Genomic DNA, 16,749 nt, shown 5'->3' with positions numbered 1-16,749 from the left:
CTTTGTCACTGACTGAAACTACCGGAACCGCACAACCTCTTTGTTCTCTAACAAAAGTAAGGGAGAAGACATTTAAAACTGTAGCTGAAGATAATTAGGCTTTTGGGCTCAGGCTAGGGGCAAACATCAAAAGTGGACCTTTGTCTACAAGAACATGATAAGACGCTCCACCTCACTGATCATTAGGGAAATGCAAATCAGAACCACAATGAGATGCAACTTCACACCCACAAGGATGGCTAAAATAAAAAAGAACAAACATGAAGTGTAGTCAAGGAGGTGGAGAAATCGAAATCCTCCTGCCTCGCTAGCACAGATGTAAACTGTAACTGCCACTTTGGAAAAAGGAGTGACCATTCCTCAAAATCCTAAACCCAGAGTTACCATGGGATGCTACAATTCCACTCTTGGCGATGTGTGGAGACAGTGAGAAACATGTCCACACAATTGTGCAGGGATGCTCACGGCAGCATTATACATAACAGATAAAGAGGGGGAAGAGCCTAAATGTTCATCCACAGGCGAGTGGATACACAAAATGTAGTGTATGCCTAAGGGAAAATGATTTAGTTATTAAAAGAAATGAAATACTAAAGACTCACAATGCTGCAACATGAACGAACCTTGGAATCATTATGACAGCCAAAAGTAGCCAGTCACAAAAGACCATATCCAGTATTATCCCGCTTGTATGAAATGTTGAGCACAGGCAAATCCACAGAGACACAAGGTAGAACAGTGGCTGCCTGGAGTTTGGGAGGAGGCAAGCAAGAGTGAGGAGGTCAGCTAATATTGTAGGGTGTTTTGGGTGGTGCTGAAAATGTTCTCAAATTAAATTGTGGTGACAGTTGCCCATCTCTGTGAATGTACCTAAAACCACTGAACTGTACACCTGTGCATGCATTTTATGGTATGGGAAACATATCTCTGTACAGTTGTAACTCTGTAGGCTTTTATGAGGCTGTCATGATATCTGATCATATGTCCACAGCAGAAACTGTAAGCATAAAATAGTCCCTGGGTAACGGAAGACATTAAAATGTCTTCAGAAAATTAAATGGAAAGACATCTTATTTACAGAAGAGACATTAGGATTGAAGGTTTGGAGTTTTCAGACAAACAAGGACACAATAATCTCACATGGCCTTTATTTTAAAATATATAGCCAGCCAGGTAGGACACTACTTGGAATTAAGCCTAAGTGCATAGCTTTCAATACCACGGCACTTTAAATTAGATTATATATGTATATAAAATTTAAAAAAATGAAATACTACATCATAAGGCTAGAGATATGTACGTAGAACCTTCTCTGTGACCACCAGGCAGCTCCACCCTGGTCCTAAAGATGGTGCTAGAAAACAAAACTACTTTTTAATTATCATTTACTTTGCAGTTATGTCAGGGTAAGAATTATTATATAAAGATAATATATCTGACTCAATTGATATTAAATCAAGAAAGATGAAAATAATAATATTGGAATAACATGGCATTAAGCTTCTTTCCTAAATGAAAAATAAATAGGATTCTTTTACTGGACAATTTAATATTATTTAATAAATGTAAAATAAAATATATGATTTTTATGTTAAAAATATCAGAAGCTGTATTTCTCCCCCTCCTCTTCTTTTCTGCAACTTAAACTTTAGGTCATTATCCATGAGGATATTAATGTGTGTGTGTGTGTGTGTGTGTGTGTATGTGTGTAACTCGACCCTCCAAGATAGAATTGAATTTTCAAAGATAAAGTAAACCTGCTTAAGTTACTAAATTTAATGCAGAATTCATCCAAAATTTACATGTAATGTTGAAAAGACAGTCTATTTTAATTCATCCAGAAACAAGATAATAAAGAGCAAGTATGTTCATATAAGCTTAAACCTGTCAGGGAAATGAGGAAAAAAGGACAGGCAAATTACCAGGATTTCTTCCTCCTCAAAGGAAACCTGAGGCAGAAACACTATATATTTGACTTTTAATAACCTGATTCCAGATTCACCCACAGACATAAGGAAACTAACATTACAACTGGTAACATTAGGAGTCAAAAAGAGACTTTTGTTGTTCTGTGTGCCCTTGTGTGTGCATATGTATGTGTATGTGTGTGTGTACATGTGTGTCTGTGCTTGTGCACATTTGTCATTATTTGAGATGGAAAACATGAATACCCAGGACACACCTGTGATCCAATCATATTCACAAGCTAGCCAGAGGCTTAAATTTGTTTTGACTGTTGCTCAGGGCTTATGCTAATGTCTTCATAGGGCCGTGAAATGAATAATAATAATACAAGAAGTTGAGGAATAGAATCTCAAGATAATAAAGGATCCAAAAGGTACAAATGCACCAAAAAAAAAAAAAAAAACAGAGATTGACCTTAAGCAGAGGTGAGAGTCCTTCCCATTGCCATACCAAGACCAGAGCTGGCTGGCTGGTTAATCCTCTCTGGCTGTTCTTGTACTGCAAAAAGTCTTCTCTGTAAAATAATATCTGTTACAAATCCCCATTCCATTGTTATGTAAATATTTTTCTAAATTTCATACTAGAAAGCACTAGCTTATTTTTCTTATTGTACCATATTTACAAAGAGCAAGAAAAAATGATTGGCAGAAAACACCACTCGTAACTCTTCCATTAGAAATGGAAGCCAAGTTAATTATTTCCACCTCCTTTATCTCCTGAAGCAAAATAAATGAATTTTGTCTGACAGTGACTTGTTCCCATGCAATATTTATCCTTCCTCTCAAGTGCCTCTTTCAATTTCCCCACATAAAATAGCAGGACTTTGATTATCACTGCCAGATAGTGCACTTGATCGCACCTCCCCTCACAAGTGCTTGGTCAAGGAAGATAAAAGCTATGATTTTATGGGTGGGAAAGTGAAGACTTTGGAAAAGGAGTGAGTGACTTTTTTCAATATCAGTGATGGAGTCAAGAACAAAAGTTCCATTCCACAAGGTACAGGACCATGCGCTTCTAGACCCGTGTCTTCCAAATTTAACAGGCAAACAATCTCCTAGGGAACTGGTTAAAATGCAGATTCCGCTTCAGTCCATGTGGGATGGCACTTAAATTCCCAGTTTTCCAGAAGATCCTAGGTGATGCTGGAACTGCTGGTCCATAAAGATACTTTGAATAGCACAGCTAGACATCAGCAATTTTCATGCAACATCAGCCTTGACTCATTGGAAGAGAAAGAGACTGCAGTTACAGCTAGCAAGTTGGGACTTGTCCATAAACCAGCATTTATTTTCACTTAGGGAAACAGAATCCCTGCTTAAACACATGAGCCCCTCCTATGTTGAGCAGTGAGGTCAATGTCCGTGAACTTTGTATCTGTTAGATTGCCTGAGACTATCTCAAGAGGTCAGACTAGTAACTGTCTCCAAACTTGGGTCAGTTCGCTAGTTAAGCTCAGTAAAGGGAATGTCGAATAAAAGAATATTTTAAAAACCTTGCTTCCAAATATATGTATTTTTAAACAGGCTCCTTCTTAGTGATATTAGCAAATGAAACAAAACATTTTTAACTAATGGTTAGAAGTTCATTCCTTTCCAAAATTATGCCAAATGAATGTGCAGTCTCTCCTCCTCCTCCCACGTACCCAGCCTTTTGTCGGCAGTTGACAGGACAGGCCTGCTCCAGGCCCAGCATTTAATGGCTGTTGAACGCTGTATGCAGATTATCTCCTGAAATGCTGTACTTTCAACTTTGCCTCCCCCCACTGTCTTATTTTTGGCTTTTCTTGTGCTTTCTAGAATGTGGCTGTTTATTTTCTACTTAGAACATAAAAGCTGGCTTCAGGACACAAGAGAGGAATTCACTGCCAGATTTCATATCAGGGTTTGAAAGGAGTCTGTGTAGCGATTAGAAAAGTCTTAAATGATGTCCCAGGGAAAATAATGTTAGTCCTCAACTGTGGGACACTTGGAAAGTCTCAGGTAGAAAACAGCACTGCCTGGTCCACACGAAAGGTTCTAAGTGTTTCAGAACAAAGCTACCACTTGTCTCAAACAGAAGAAGCCTCCATACAGTCACTGGAACACTCTGTATAGCTCTACAGATGTCATTTAATATGGCATCTGATGTCAACAGATCGAAAGAATTTCACAGTCCTTCTCTACTTAGAGATTTTGACAACAACACAGCCAGACTTGAAATCATAATGACAGATTTCAATTACACAACTAATAATAAATCTGGGAAACTCGTTTTAATAGAAGGGACACCAATGACCAACAACACGAGCCCAGTGTAATTCTGAGGGAGAAATCTGCCTCCACTGTTGTCGAGAGCAGAGATGGGAACCAGAGGACAGGACAGTCCATAGCTCAGATCCTGCCTGCTCTTCTCTGCCCCAAAGGAAAAATGCCCACTCAGAGCCTCTGCTGGGACTCTACTGAGGGGGCCCAGCTTTTGTGCCTGAACTCAGTTCCCACAAGAACACAGGGGACTAGACCCAGGACTGGAAACTCATCAGCTGGCCAGCAACTCAGGACACGAGCCAGACTTTCAGATCTGAACCAGCAGCTGGAGAGACGGAGCCAGTTAGAATCAGGAGCAGAAGACTCATGACGACCACCTGAGTACAGGACAGCAGCCAGTGCCCAGAAAAGAAGGCAGAGGCAGGAGGACACCAGCTGGGAAAGAGAGTAAGAAATTCCACGGGAGAGAAATCAAACTGAATATCAGAAATCAGAGAGAGGCCACTGTTCAAAGTTAAAACTTTTCACTTGTGCTCCTGTGAGTCTGAGTGGCTTCACTTTGATTCCCCTCGTTCCTTTCTACTGTTCTACCTTCTCTGCCAGAGTCGTGCACCTGTCTTCTCTTGGGACCACTCTGTTCATTAGGAAGACTTGGTACTCCTCCATGTATTACTGGTTTCACAGACAAGAGCAAACCTAGTCGACCCAGTGATCTTTGATGTTGTTCTTCTGTGTTGTTAACACTGTAGCTTGTGGCAGTGATTTTCTGAAATCATCTTAGGTTGAATCTGCTGATCAACCCTCTGAGAAGTGGCATTTACATTCTTAAAACATGTGCTCCCCTTGTTTTTAAATTTCATTGTCAAATACATGAGCACCCAGGATAAAATGAAATATTTAAAGAGACATTAGGTTTCTGCTCACATCTCAAGGGAAGAAAACACAAAAAGCAAGCACTCAAAAAGGACAGATTTTTTTGTTGTTGTTAATTTTAACTTCAAAATACATTTATGAGGTGGAGCTTGAATGGAAAAGAAATGGGGGCTCTAATAGTCACTTAAACCAAGGGGTACAAATCAACATACCATAGATAAAGATGTCAACTTGGCCCTATAACCTGCTAGCTCCAGCAAACACTGCAATGAGGACAGGGGAACAGAAAAGACACAAATGGAATATTCAGAAAGAGAAGAGAGAGGTGAAGAGCCCTTCAAACCAGCAGCAGGGAGGCAAGAGGAAGGAAGAAATCGAAGGTCTGGAGCAGATCCCCCCCATAAGACGGGGCTCTCTTTTCCTTATCTTCACAGTTAATCTAGCATGATCCATAATTACCTGTGTATTGTGTACCGTGACCTAAACAGGCAGCTATACCATGTTCATGGGTTCAATGCTTTAAAGTCAGACTTACTGCCAAATTAACCTACACAGTCAAGGACATGGTAACCAAAGTCCAAATGTGGTTCCCTAAGTAAAGCTTGATAATTAAATTCAAAGATTACCTGGAAGACAGTACCAACAAGAGCAGCTCTGTGTGGAATAACAGGACATTCTACAACCGTAGACCCTAACCACCAAACTGACAAAGTAATAAGAGAAAGATCAGCGAATGAGCAGAAAGGCTGCACAATACACCAGTGTGCGCAGGAATTTTGATGCTGTGAAGATGATAACACAGATTAGGGGGGAAAGAATCTGTGAAATGGCATTGGGCTATCGTATTCACCTAAAAATAAATTAGATGCAATCATAAACAAAAGAGCTCTTTTTAGTCCTGCAATGAATACATGAATGAATATTATCATAAACTGAGGCAGTGATTCTTTCTGAGGAAGACTCAAAACTCAAAGCCAGAAATAAAATAATGACGAAGTTGATGACATAAAGATTTAAAATTTCTGCATGGAGGCACTAAAAATAAAATTTTAATAACAAGTAATAGGCAAGGAAAAATATTCACAATATCCATAATATAGTGAGTATTCATAAAAAATAAGTGGCTCCTAAAAACCAGTAAGAAGCCAATCAGAAGTACACAAGTGAGTGAACAGTGCACTTACAGAAAATGTGAACACACAGACACAACCTGGGGAAGAAGTTCAGTTTTGCAGCTGATCAAGGCCTTCAGGTGCTCAAGGTTCCAAGGTGCTTCCTGTCAGATGGTGCTTAATTACAAACTGAAAAACATGCACCATGTGCCTTTCAAATATTTAGAAAATATGTCTAGCAGGCATTTTGCATTTCATGGCAAAAAGTGAAGGTTCAGATTGTGACTGGTCAAAGATGCCACCACTCATCCCCAACCTGAAAATCTGTTCCATGCTATTTCACATGGCTTAAGGCTTAGCTTGAATGGCTGAAGGAACATCTCAATAAGCAGGGTCGTGAAATTGCTACCCATTGGTTTTATTTTAACACAAAGCATACATGTCAGCTTATTTGGGACATATAGTGTCAAGTTCCATTTTACGATTTTTTCAACTCCTTAATGTTCGAGTAACCCTATCCACTTGTTGTTGTTGTGGTTGTTCTTTAACAGCATCTAATGCATTGACAGGTTTCCTCACTTGGCCTCTAACACATGACCTTTGGCTCCCTTCCTTAACAGGCACTTCTAAGTGCCTTGGCATCACGGAGCTCATCACTCTGAATTCTTCTTCTCACTGCCCTCTTCCTCCAGCTGATCGGATTAGCCCCATTTTTCAAATAGGATCTAAATGCCAATGACAAGACATTTTGTATCTACAGGGCCTCCTCTGAACTCTGGACTCAAGTCCTGCCTCAGTCCCCCAAGCTGCTCAGATTAAGGTGTGTGCCACCACGTCTGGCTCAAATTCTGGATCTGTACCTCCAACCAGGAGGTCTTTCCTGTCTCAAAAAATGGCAACTCCATTCTTTTTCATCATTCAGGATACAATCCTTGAAATCATCTTTGACTCCTCTTTCTACTCTCCTATCAGCAAATCCCACCAACTCTCCTTGAAATACACACAGCACCTGACCTCGTCCACCTTGATGGAGGAATACCATACTGTACCTCTCACCTGCACCCATATGGCACCAGCCACCGTGCTGGAGGTCTGCTCTCCACCAAGGAGCCAAGTGATCCTTTCAAAATGTAAGTCGGTTCCATTACTACCTAACATTTTCTTTTGTTAGGAGATATAGTTCTCAGGAAATGATATTTTTACAGATTTTACATCCACAAAATTTGATAGTCAAATTTCATTTAGCTAAGAATGATGCTGAGTTACTCCCCAACATTTCATCTAAGAATTTTATGCCTCCAGATTCACTTTGTTTTTACTCTGAAAGACAATAACCTGGTCTATTTTCCCACCTCAGCATTTCACTTCTGTTCTTGGATTTGCAGTTTAGGACACAAAGAACTGTGATTCCCTGAAGAACTTGTTACTTGGTATGAGCTATTAACAACAACAACAAAAAATTTAGATAGTAATGGAACTACCATTTGACCCATTTGTTCCACTCCTTGGCATATACCCACAGGACTTAAAATCAGCATATTATAGTGATGCCACCACATCAATGTTTATAGCAGCTCAATTTACAATAGCTAAGCTACAGAACCAACCTAGGTGCCCTTCAACAGATGAGTTGGTAAAGAAATATATATGTATATGTGCAGGTGTGTGTGTGCAAGGTAGGGTAGGGAGGGGAAGAATAGTAGTTCACTGAATTAGACAAAAGAAGGAGAGGTTGGGAATAGGAAAGATAGGAGAATGAATAAGACATAACTTCCCTTTGTTCATAAATGAATACATGACTTATGTAACTCCACATAGTGTACAGCCACAAGAATGGAATCCCAATTGGAATGGGTTGTGTTCCATGTAAGTATAATATGTCAAAATACACTCTGCCATCATGTTTATCTAAAAACAACAAATAAAAACAAAAAGAAAAAAAAAGTAAGTTGGATGATTTCACTGTTCTTCTCAAATCCCCCAACAGCTTCTCCATAACTCAGAACAGATTCCAGAGTCTTACTACATCCTCTCTTCTACACACTTCACCTTCCTGCAGGGGCCTTTGATGGTCTCAACGCTGTGCCACTGAAGGGCCCCTGCACTTGGTGCACACTGTACCTGGAAGATAGCAACTGGGCTCTCCTCTCCACTCCATGGATTTTGGCTCAAATGTCAACTTATCAGAGAGACTTCCCATGACCACGGATGTAAATAGCACCTCTTCCCTCATGCCCCTATCTCAGCTCCATCTCTCTCTAAACCCACACCCATCCTCTTGTTTGCCATGGCACTTACAACCACTGGAGACATTAGCACTGACCTGCTGTCTCCTATTATCTCCCTCCCAGTCTCCCCTCAACTTCGGCACCATGAGGGTATTTATTTTGCCTTCTGTTCACTTTTTTCCCAGTGTACATTCTTTTCCAATAGACCTTTAGAAGTCTTTTAGAACAGAAACATGGGCCAGTACGTGACATGAAGAGGCACTTGATAAGTATTTTTGAATAGACAAAGTCCCCGGACCCTGAAGTGTCACGTAGTGCTCGAATGCTTCTGTTCCTGTCACTGGCTGACCTGCACTGCTTCACTAGTAATTGTAGAAACACGTGTTATAGAATGATTGTCTGAAGAGGGAAATTATTCTGTGAAATGTGACTTGATTCACCTATTTAACTTAACCGTGGATCCTGCCTGATTATTTATTTTGAATATTTGGGTGATTAAAATCTCGGGCTCTAGAGTCAAACAGAACACACCCTTCACCCTCCCATCGTTGCATGACCACTTTAAGCAATTTGCCTAACTACAGTAAGCCCCAGTTTCTTCATCATACCGTAGAGGTGAAAATAAAATACTTTATTTCTAAGTTGTTGGTAGTGGGGAAACACTAAAAACTTCCCCTTTGAGATCAAGCACACCACAAAAATGCCCATAATCACCGTTTATATCAATATTGCACTGCAGGCAAAGCCCAAGAAAGAAAAGTGAGAGAATGTCTAAAAACAAAAACACAGCACAGCCGTCGTTTAAAGAGGTATAATTGAGTATGTCAAAGGACAGTGTTTTCCCTGTACTCTACACAAATGTGACTGCTTGAAACACAATATTGGTGAAACACAATTCTGGTAGCACTGAAAGAGAAAGGTGGGCTTCAAGCCTTGTTTTGTAAGGGCAGGCGTGGTCTCTCTCTGGAATGAACCTGCCGTTCTGGGTCCTGTGGAACCTGTGGCCAGGCTCTGTGGTCCTGTGGCCACAAGCAGTGGTACGTCTTGTGCTCTTGACACCGGGGCACATCATTTTTTAAAAATATTTTTAAGTTGTAGATGGACACAATACCTTTATTTATTTTTATGTGGTGCTGAGGACTGAACCCAGTGCCTCACACATGCAAGGCGTGCATTCTACCACTGAACCACAACCCCAGCACCAGAGCACATCATTTTTAATGCGCCTTTCTCCATTCCTAGAACTGTTTACATCTAAATGTCAACTCTAAGTTTACTTCTTTCGGAGTACAAACATCCTCTTTCACCTTAACCACATTTTCTCTCTTCAGAACTTATTTATCTTTCACCTTTGGTCCTGACCTCCCGTTCTTTGACCCCTCCTACTTCTTTCTACCTGTGATTTGAGTCTGCATGCCCCTGAACTCCAGATTTCACTAGTCAGCAGCTTCAAAACCCTTGCTCCATTGAGTTCCCATAACCTTTCACTGTCCCATAACTCCCTGTCTCAGGAAAAGGTGTAGAATATAAGAACGACAACAAAAGATATGAAGATAAAAGTCTGCGGACTTCAAATGACCTGTTTAGATGACACAAAAATATAGGTGACTTAACCAAGTTCTTTTGTGACCACTCATGGGGATCTTCAGCCACTTGACATGGGAACAGTGAAATCAGTGGTAAACCTTCCATGCCTGAGACCCATGCTATTGAGGCCAACGGCCATTCAGACCAGATTATTTTCACGGTGTTAAATATTCATTTCCATTTTAAGATCAGTTCTCAAATTACATTTCAAAACTCAGGAATACTAGGAAATACTCTAGGGACTAAATTAAGTTCTAAGTAGACAGAGACCATGACCAGTCTACACCCTGGTAGGGCACAGAAGCTTCCTAATTCCTCTTGACCTCTGCCTCCTCTTATTCTCTTCTGCCCTACATCCTACAGCTAAGATAATTTTTCTAAATCATAGCTTTGTTTATATGATTAGATTACCATAATTAAAAATGGTTATCAATTATATATCATAATTCACTAAGGCCTGGTTCAGCATTCAGCATCACCAGGATTTCCTTTCAGTCTCCTTTGCCTGTGTCTCCCCTCTAAATGCACAGATCCTCCCCCTTAGGTGTGACCACCTGGGGTGTTCTCTTTGTAGCTTCCTGGTGGCACCCATTTTATTTCTGATTTCTTGCGTTAGATGTGACTGATTCCTCCCAAGTGCTCCATTAGACTTTTAGAAGTCTTTTAGAACAGAATCTGTATCCTGCTCATCTTTGGATTCCCTTTAGCACAAAGTACATATTAGGTACTAAATAATAATAATAACGCTAACTTCAGTTGAGCTCAGCAGGGGCTTATTTTTGTTATCTCTTCATTTCCTGAAGAGGCATACCACATAATTCCTACAGCCACATTCCAGATAGCCAGCTAAAATAATGTAGCATCTGTACTGTCCACACTCAGACTGTGCATAATTTTTTCTAATGTTCTTCAGATCCTGAAATCTGGCTCAGAGATGTCATGCATGCTCTAGAATGCTCGTCTCTTCATTAACAATCTTTCTATTCAGCTTGTAATCGACATGACTCGCAGTTCTGGCTGTACTTGCACTTGGAAATGGATCTACACCAGTTGGGCTTTAGTCTTATCAGTTAATCTGCAGTTTTTCAGCATCTGGGGTATGGTTCCTCCTCACTGAGTGAGAGTGACCTTGTCCACATCGTCCACAGGTAGCCCACGTTGTACATATGTATGCAGTGATGCACCCTGTGATTCACCACCACAGGCATGGCCCTGGCCAAAATATCACTTGAAAAAGAAAGGCAGATCCCAGAGTGACGCTGAGATGCGACAAGCACTCCATTAACCTCATCACCTCTCTTCCCACTACACTTGTGGAAAGACCATGATGAATCCCTAGAGCTTGAAAGTCTGAAACTCTGCAGAGTAGAAAAGCAATATGATGCAATTAACACTCTCTCTCTCTCTCTCTCTTTTTTAATAGCTTTCACTACAGGGAGAAATGTCTACAAGGAGTTTTAAATTCAGTATCAAATTCTAGCAAGCACAATTTTAATTGCATACCAACTGCAAAATATTTCTTTCATTGTTTAAATAAAAGAAAGGCTATAATACATGCTGTCTGCTTGTTTCAGGACTCAGTTATTAACCTTTAAACATCTTTTCGAGGATAAAAGCCTCTTTCTCCAGCAAACACATCTTGAGACTGGGAATCTGAAAATTAATCTGAAAATTTAACTTCTATCTTGGACCTTGTAGAAACTCCAATTCCTGATAGAAAAACACCCAGAGCAGTGTTTCAGACACAGAAATTCCAGGGCTTTTTGGTTTTGTTTTTTTTTTTTTTTTTTTCCCATTGGCAACTCAAAACCAATATTTGTTTAGAAGTCACAAGAATGAAAAGCTACCTTCTTCTCCAACATGCAAACACGTTAAGAAAATACACAATATGCAATTTGATTACTCAACAGCAAGTCATCAAAAATACAAGCAAAGGCTGGGCTGCTGTTTCCATAGAGATGACTTTATGTGGTTCAGTTCTTTTGGGAATTTGATCAAATCCTCAGCAGCAGGAGAAAATCATCAGCAAAAATTCTGTAACACATAGTAAGTAACCGCCAACAAATCAGTGAGGGGAAAATACTTCCATATTCTCTTCCTCTCTATTGAGAGAAGCACCCTCACCTCAAGCTGTTCCAAGAAGCAGCCAGATTTTGTTGGTCACTCTGCATGTAATTCAAAGCTAAAGAACACCAGGTTTCCTCATTCTTAGATTAAAAGAGCTATTGATGCCCCACCAAGCTCCATAGCACTTGCATTCCCAGGATGGCATTTAGACAGAGACGAGAACTGCATTCATCTTCCCATGACTCTCAGGCTATGGATCCTAAAGGAAAACTCTCCATCTGCAGGGTTATCTCTTGGGAAAGACTATAAAAGGAATTTTAGTATCTATGGTGCTTAGGAAACTATGCTCATTATATGGGGGCGAGTGGAGGGGAGGTGTCGGAAACTTTTTTAGTTCTACTCATAGATTAAAGTAAGAATTTTTAACAGGAAAATAATAGCTAAAATAGATGTAGTACTTTTTATTATTTTCTTCAATCCCAATCCTCTATCTGAAAGGATTTTTCTAAGCATCAAATTTGAGGTCATTTAAATCAAGATACCTAAATTCTCTCTTCATTATAAGAACAAAAATTGCTATCAATATGCAATCGGTCTCAATGAAAATAGTTCTCTCAGAATAAAGAAATACCTCCAAAGATAAGGACACATTACCTTCCAAGGAGCCTGCTCTATACAGACAGCTCATGAAATCAAAAAGAAGATTCTTATGCTGAACCTAGTACCTCTTTTTCACTTGTACCACTGACCTTAATTTACAGTTCCAAGGAGACACAAGTAAGCCCAATACTTGGTCCACACAATGACAGGTCCTGAGCCTGAGGCAGCCTGAGTCTCCTCTTTCAATCCCACCATCTGATCTTCACCCTTCATTCCTCAATGGGCCATTTCTCTTCCCCTCCCCACTGAACTATCACGAGCTCCAGAGAATGGAACCAAAATTAGAGCCAAGCTTTTCCTTCAACTGGTGGAAAGATATTATGACCCCATGTCTCCATTTTAAGCCTTGGTTTAATAACACTAAGAGCAGGTCATTAGTGAAACAGGGAAACTACCCAAGCAGCATGAGGCTTGGCCCCCCTTGATCATGTAAATTTAAATCACCATTCATGAGTGACAAATTCACACTCATCTGCTACAAATTCACATTAGAGTTACACACACACACACATACACACACACACACACACACACACTCTAAATAATTGTAAATGCTTTCTTATTTACCTTTCTCCATCACCCTTGATCCAGGAGCCTTGTCTGGGACAGTGAGGTGATCCTGATTGCTACTCAATGAAGAAGTGTCATCACTAGACAAAGAGTTCAAAAACCCACTTTCGGGGCTGGTGTCTAGGGCCTTGCAACTGGGAGCCTCTGAGGGTGCGGGAGCATGGACCTGCACGGCAAAGGCGAGTGCGTGCCCCACGTCTCCAGCAGCAGGTGAGCTGTTCACGATGTCCAGCCAGGACTGTCTTTCTTTAGATCCCGAGGAAGAACCGCTGCTGGCCGTCTTGATTGTATTTTCCAGGGAAGAGAAAGAACACGACGTTTCACTCAATTTGGGTGAGGACGAAGATGCCCGCTGGGCAGCCTATTTCCACAAAGAAGACCAAGAGAGAATAAAATAAATGGTGATCCAACCATCAGTCTCTGTCCTTATTTTTAATACAGGCGTCCTGCTGTTGTTTCAAAAGGTGACCAAGAATAAGGGAATAGAAGGACAAACCCATGCTATTCATTTCCATCTGGCAGCCATCGAGATCCCATTCTCTAAAACTGATCCGTAGAACTTTGAATTTGCCATGCGAGGATCTGAAAAATCTCCACATCACTCTATTATTCAGTGTTCTCCAGAAACTTAAAATGACTTTTGGGGGCACTCTTTAGAATACTGAAGTACACCTTGAGCAAAACAATATAATTTGTAATCTGTCATTCAACGCACACAGATGGAGCAAAACCTCTAGAGAAAGGTGATTAAGAGAAAGACAGCAGGGCTCTGGGGTGCAGCTCAGGGGGAGAACACTTGGCTGGCACGTGCAATGCCCTGGGCTCCATCCCCAACACTGAAAGGGGACGGGCAGCAACAGCTGGAGCCAGACAGGAAGCCTGGTCATGTTGATGAGTGCCCAGGATCGTGGCCCACATGTTCCTCAGCACATGACCAGTGTCAAGTCATAACTACCCAGGTGAGGCAGGAGGACATTAACTCACCCTTCAATCTCTTAAAAACATTTGATAAAGTTTTGAGGAGGAAGACAAGAATAAGCAGCCTCTCAATTCTTTCATACGACACCAAAAGTGGCACCATGGAGAAGGGGAAGGGGGTTGATGACGTGGGATCTTCTGGGTCTGCTCTGCAGGGGGTTCTTTTTAATGTTTTATGTAGCAACTCTGTGCTGTTCCTCCACTGTTCATTTTATTGGTCAATAAAACCCCCAAATTAGACTCTCATGTTCTCTGGACCACCTTGTATCTCCAATAGCATAAGACAAGAAGGGATTTTTATAATTTCATTTTATCACTCTTTATATCCTGCTATTAGTTAGATACTATATACCTATTGGTTTCAAGAACTCAAATCTCAAAGGAGGCAGCTGGAAGGAGATTTATTAAAGAGAATACGCAAAAGAGCAAACTAGGATCCTCTCCCCAAATCTCAAAATCATTGCAACTAACTTCTTCAGAATGGCTAACTTTGTTCCAAATTAGTATGGCCCCCTGAATTCCGCAGGTGCTAAACTCAGAATTTTATTGGGAAAAATCCAGTATTTATTCAACATGTACCAAACTGAATGCATAGTAAACATGTATTATTACATATTGAATCTTTTAAAGAAACATGACATTAAAATATCTATTTCAGATGCAAACCGATCACACCCATCTTCTCAATAGTAAAATACTGGCACAGACATGAAAATGTTCCATTCAAGAATGTGTCAAGTGGCTTGAGAACTGGCTACCTTAAATCACAGAGGCCATTTAATCACTAAGAGATTAAAGATCTGTAACTCACTAAATAAAGGCTTAGTTATCTGGAGGAAGGAACATACAAGCCCTAAATGCTCCAAATAAATGTCATGAATAGTTCACTTATTAACAGGATCTACAAAATACATATTAACCAAAATACCCATGCTGGCCCAGCCCTGACACGTTCCCCTGATTGTGAGCTATTTTGGTAAAACTTGGCTTCCACGTGATCAACTTCCTTTTTTTGAAAAGAGACCAAGCATGAGCTTTTCCTGTTGCTCCTGCCGACACTACTTTAATTAGATTAGAGCAAAATGGGCTATTTGAGAAAAAGATTGTGTACTCAGTTGCCGGGATACTTTCCATAAGGTTTTCTAAACCTTAACAAACTGTTTAAAGGACTAAAGAAAGATGTGTAAGATGAGAATCAGAAAAGTCTGTGGAGTGTTCTATATTCCTGTTGGGTGCTACTCCAACAAAATGCAAATTATCAGTGCAATTTCCCCAGGCACCATGTAACGCTGCTGAAATGGAGAAAAAGATTAAAGAAAGAAAGAACTAAAATTCTGTAGTTACCAATGGCCAATACCAAGCACAGAAATCTTAGGTCAGTGCCTTGGTGAAGCATCTCTGCAATATACTCATAAAACTCCCAAGTGCCAGTGAAGGTAGAAAGGAGGGACAGACTCTTCTTTCACCCCATCTCTGTTTGACTGACAGGAGCCCATCCTCCTGTCAGTTCAAATGCCAGCTCCTCCAGGAAGCCTTCTCTGAAAACTTCAGGGCCTGATAGATACCTATGCCTGGTGCTCCTGGGCTTACCTCCAGCAGAGCCAGTAAATGCCATTTTATTTGTTACCTTAAATTGCAGTTGCTGATGGACTGCTAACCTTTCTTGATAAGCTGCTTGAGAACAGGCTATTTTTAGTCATTTTTGAACCTCCATTTTTTTTTCATCTGTGCCTGATACATAGTTGGTAACAAATTAATGCCAGCAAAGAATGAATGAGAGAACCAACTATATAGAAAAAAGCTCCCCAGAATAGTTTAGTCCCTTACTGAAGATTCCCTGAAATTCTCTCTAGAGTTGCTAAAGGTATTTTATCCTAATTCCAGGATCAAGGGGTTATTGCTATAAATTACAATTCAAATAATTCCACAAATGCTCTCATCTTAAATAAAATTATTTTACTTAGAGATTAATAACTCTATGTGGTTTCATCCATTTAAAAATATTCAGGTTTGTTCAGAGACCCTGTGTCTAATAGAAGAAAAAGTAGGCCCTAATCTCCATCAAGTGGGATTAGGCCCTAACTTCCTTAATAAGACTTCTTTGGCGCAAGAATTAAAATCAAGAATCAATAAATGGGATGCACTCAAGCTAAAAAGTTTCTTTGCAGCAAAAGAAACAATCTGGGGATGAAAAGAGAGCCTACATCTTGGGAGCAAATCTTTACCCCTCACACATCAGATAGAGCACTAATCTCTAGGCTTTATAAAGAATTCAAAAAGTTAAACACCAAAAAAACAACCCAATCAATAAATGGGCCAAGGACCTGAACAGACACTTCTCAGAAGAGGATATACAATCAATCAACAAATACATTAAACAATGTTCATCATCTCTAGCAATTAGAGAAACAATGCAAATCAAAACTACTCTAAGATTTCATCTCACTCCAGTCAGAATGGCAGCTA

General features: G+C 40.3%; 1 protein-coding gene across 7 annotated transcripts in view; it reads right to left on the bottom strand.

Moving 5' to 3' along the window:
* The window catches only part of Ipcef1 (interaction protein for cytohesin exchange factors 1), a 145,002-nt gene that overhangs the window by 11,171 nt on the left and 117,082 nt on the right, over window positions 1–16,749 (bottom strand). For all 7 annotated transcript variants that reach the window (XM_078018856.1, XM_078018855.1, XM_005321385.5 and 4 more), the window contains one exon: window positions 13,303–13,666. In XM_078018856.1, coding sequence (XP_077874982.1) covers window positions 13,303–13,666 — 364 coding nt within the window. The remainder of the gene's footprint in view (window positions 1–13,302; window positions 13,667–16,749) is intronic.

Source organism: Ictidomys tridecemlineatus, chromosome 8 (assembly GCF_052094955.1).
Source record: "Ictidomys tridecemlineatus isolate mIctTri1 chromosome 8, mIctTri1.hap1, whole genome shotgun sequence".
Classification (NCBI taxonomy): Eukaryota; Metazoa; Chordata; class Mammalia; order Rodentia; family Sciuridae; genus Ictidomys; species Ictidomys tridecemlineatus.
This window is presented reverse-complemented; position numbering and strand designations above follow the sequence as displayed.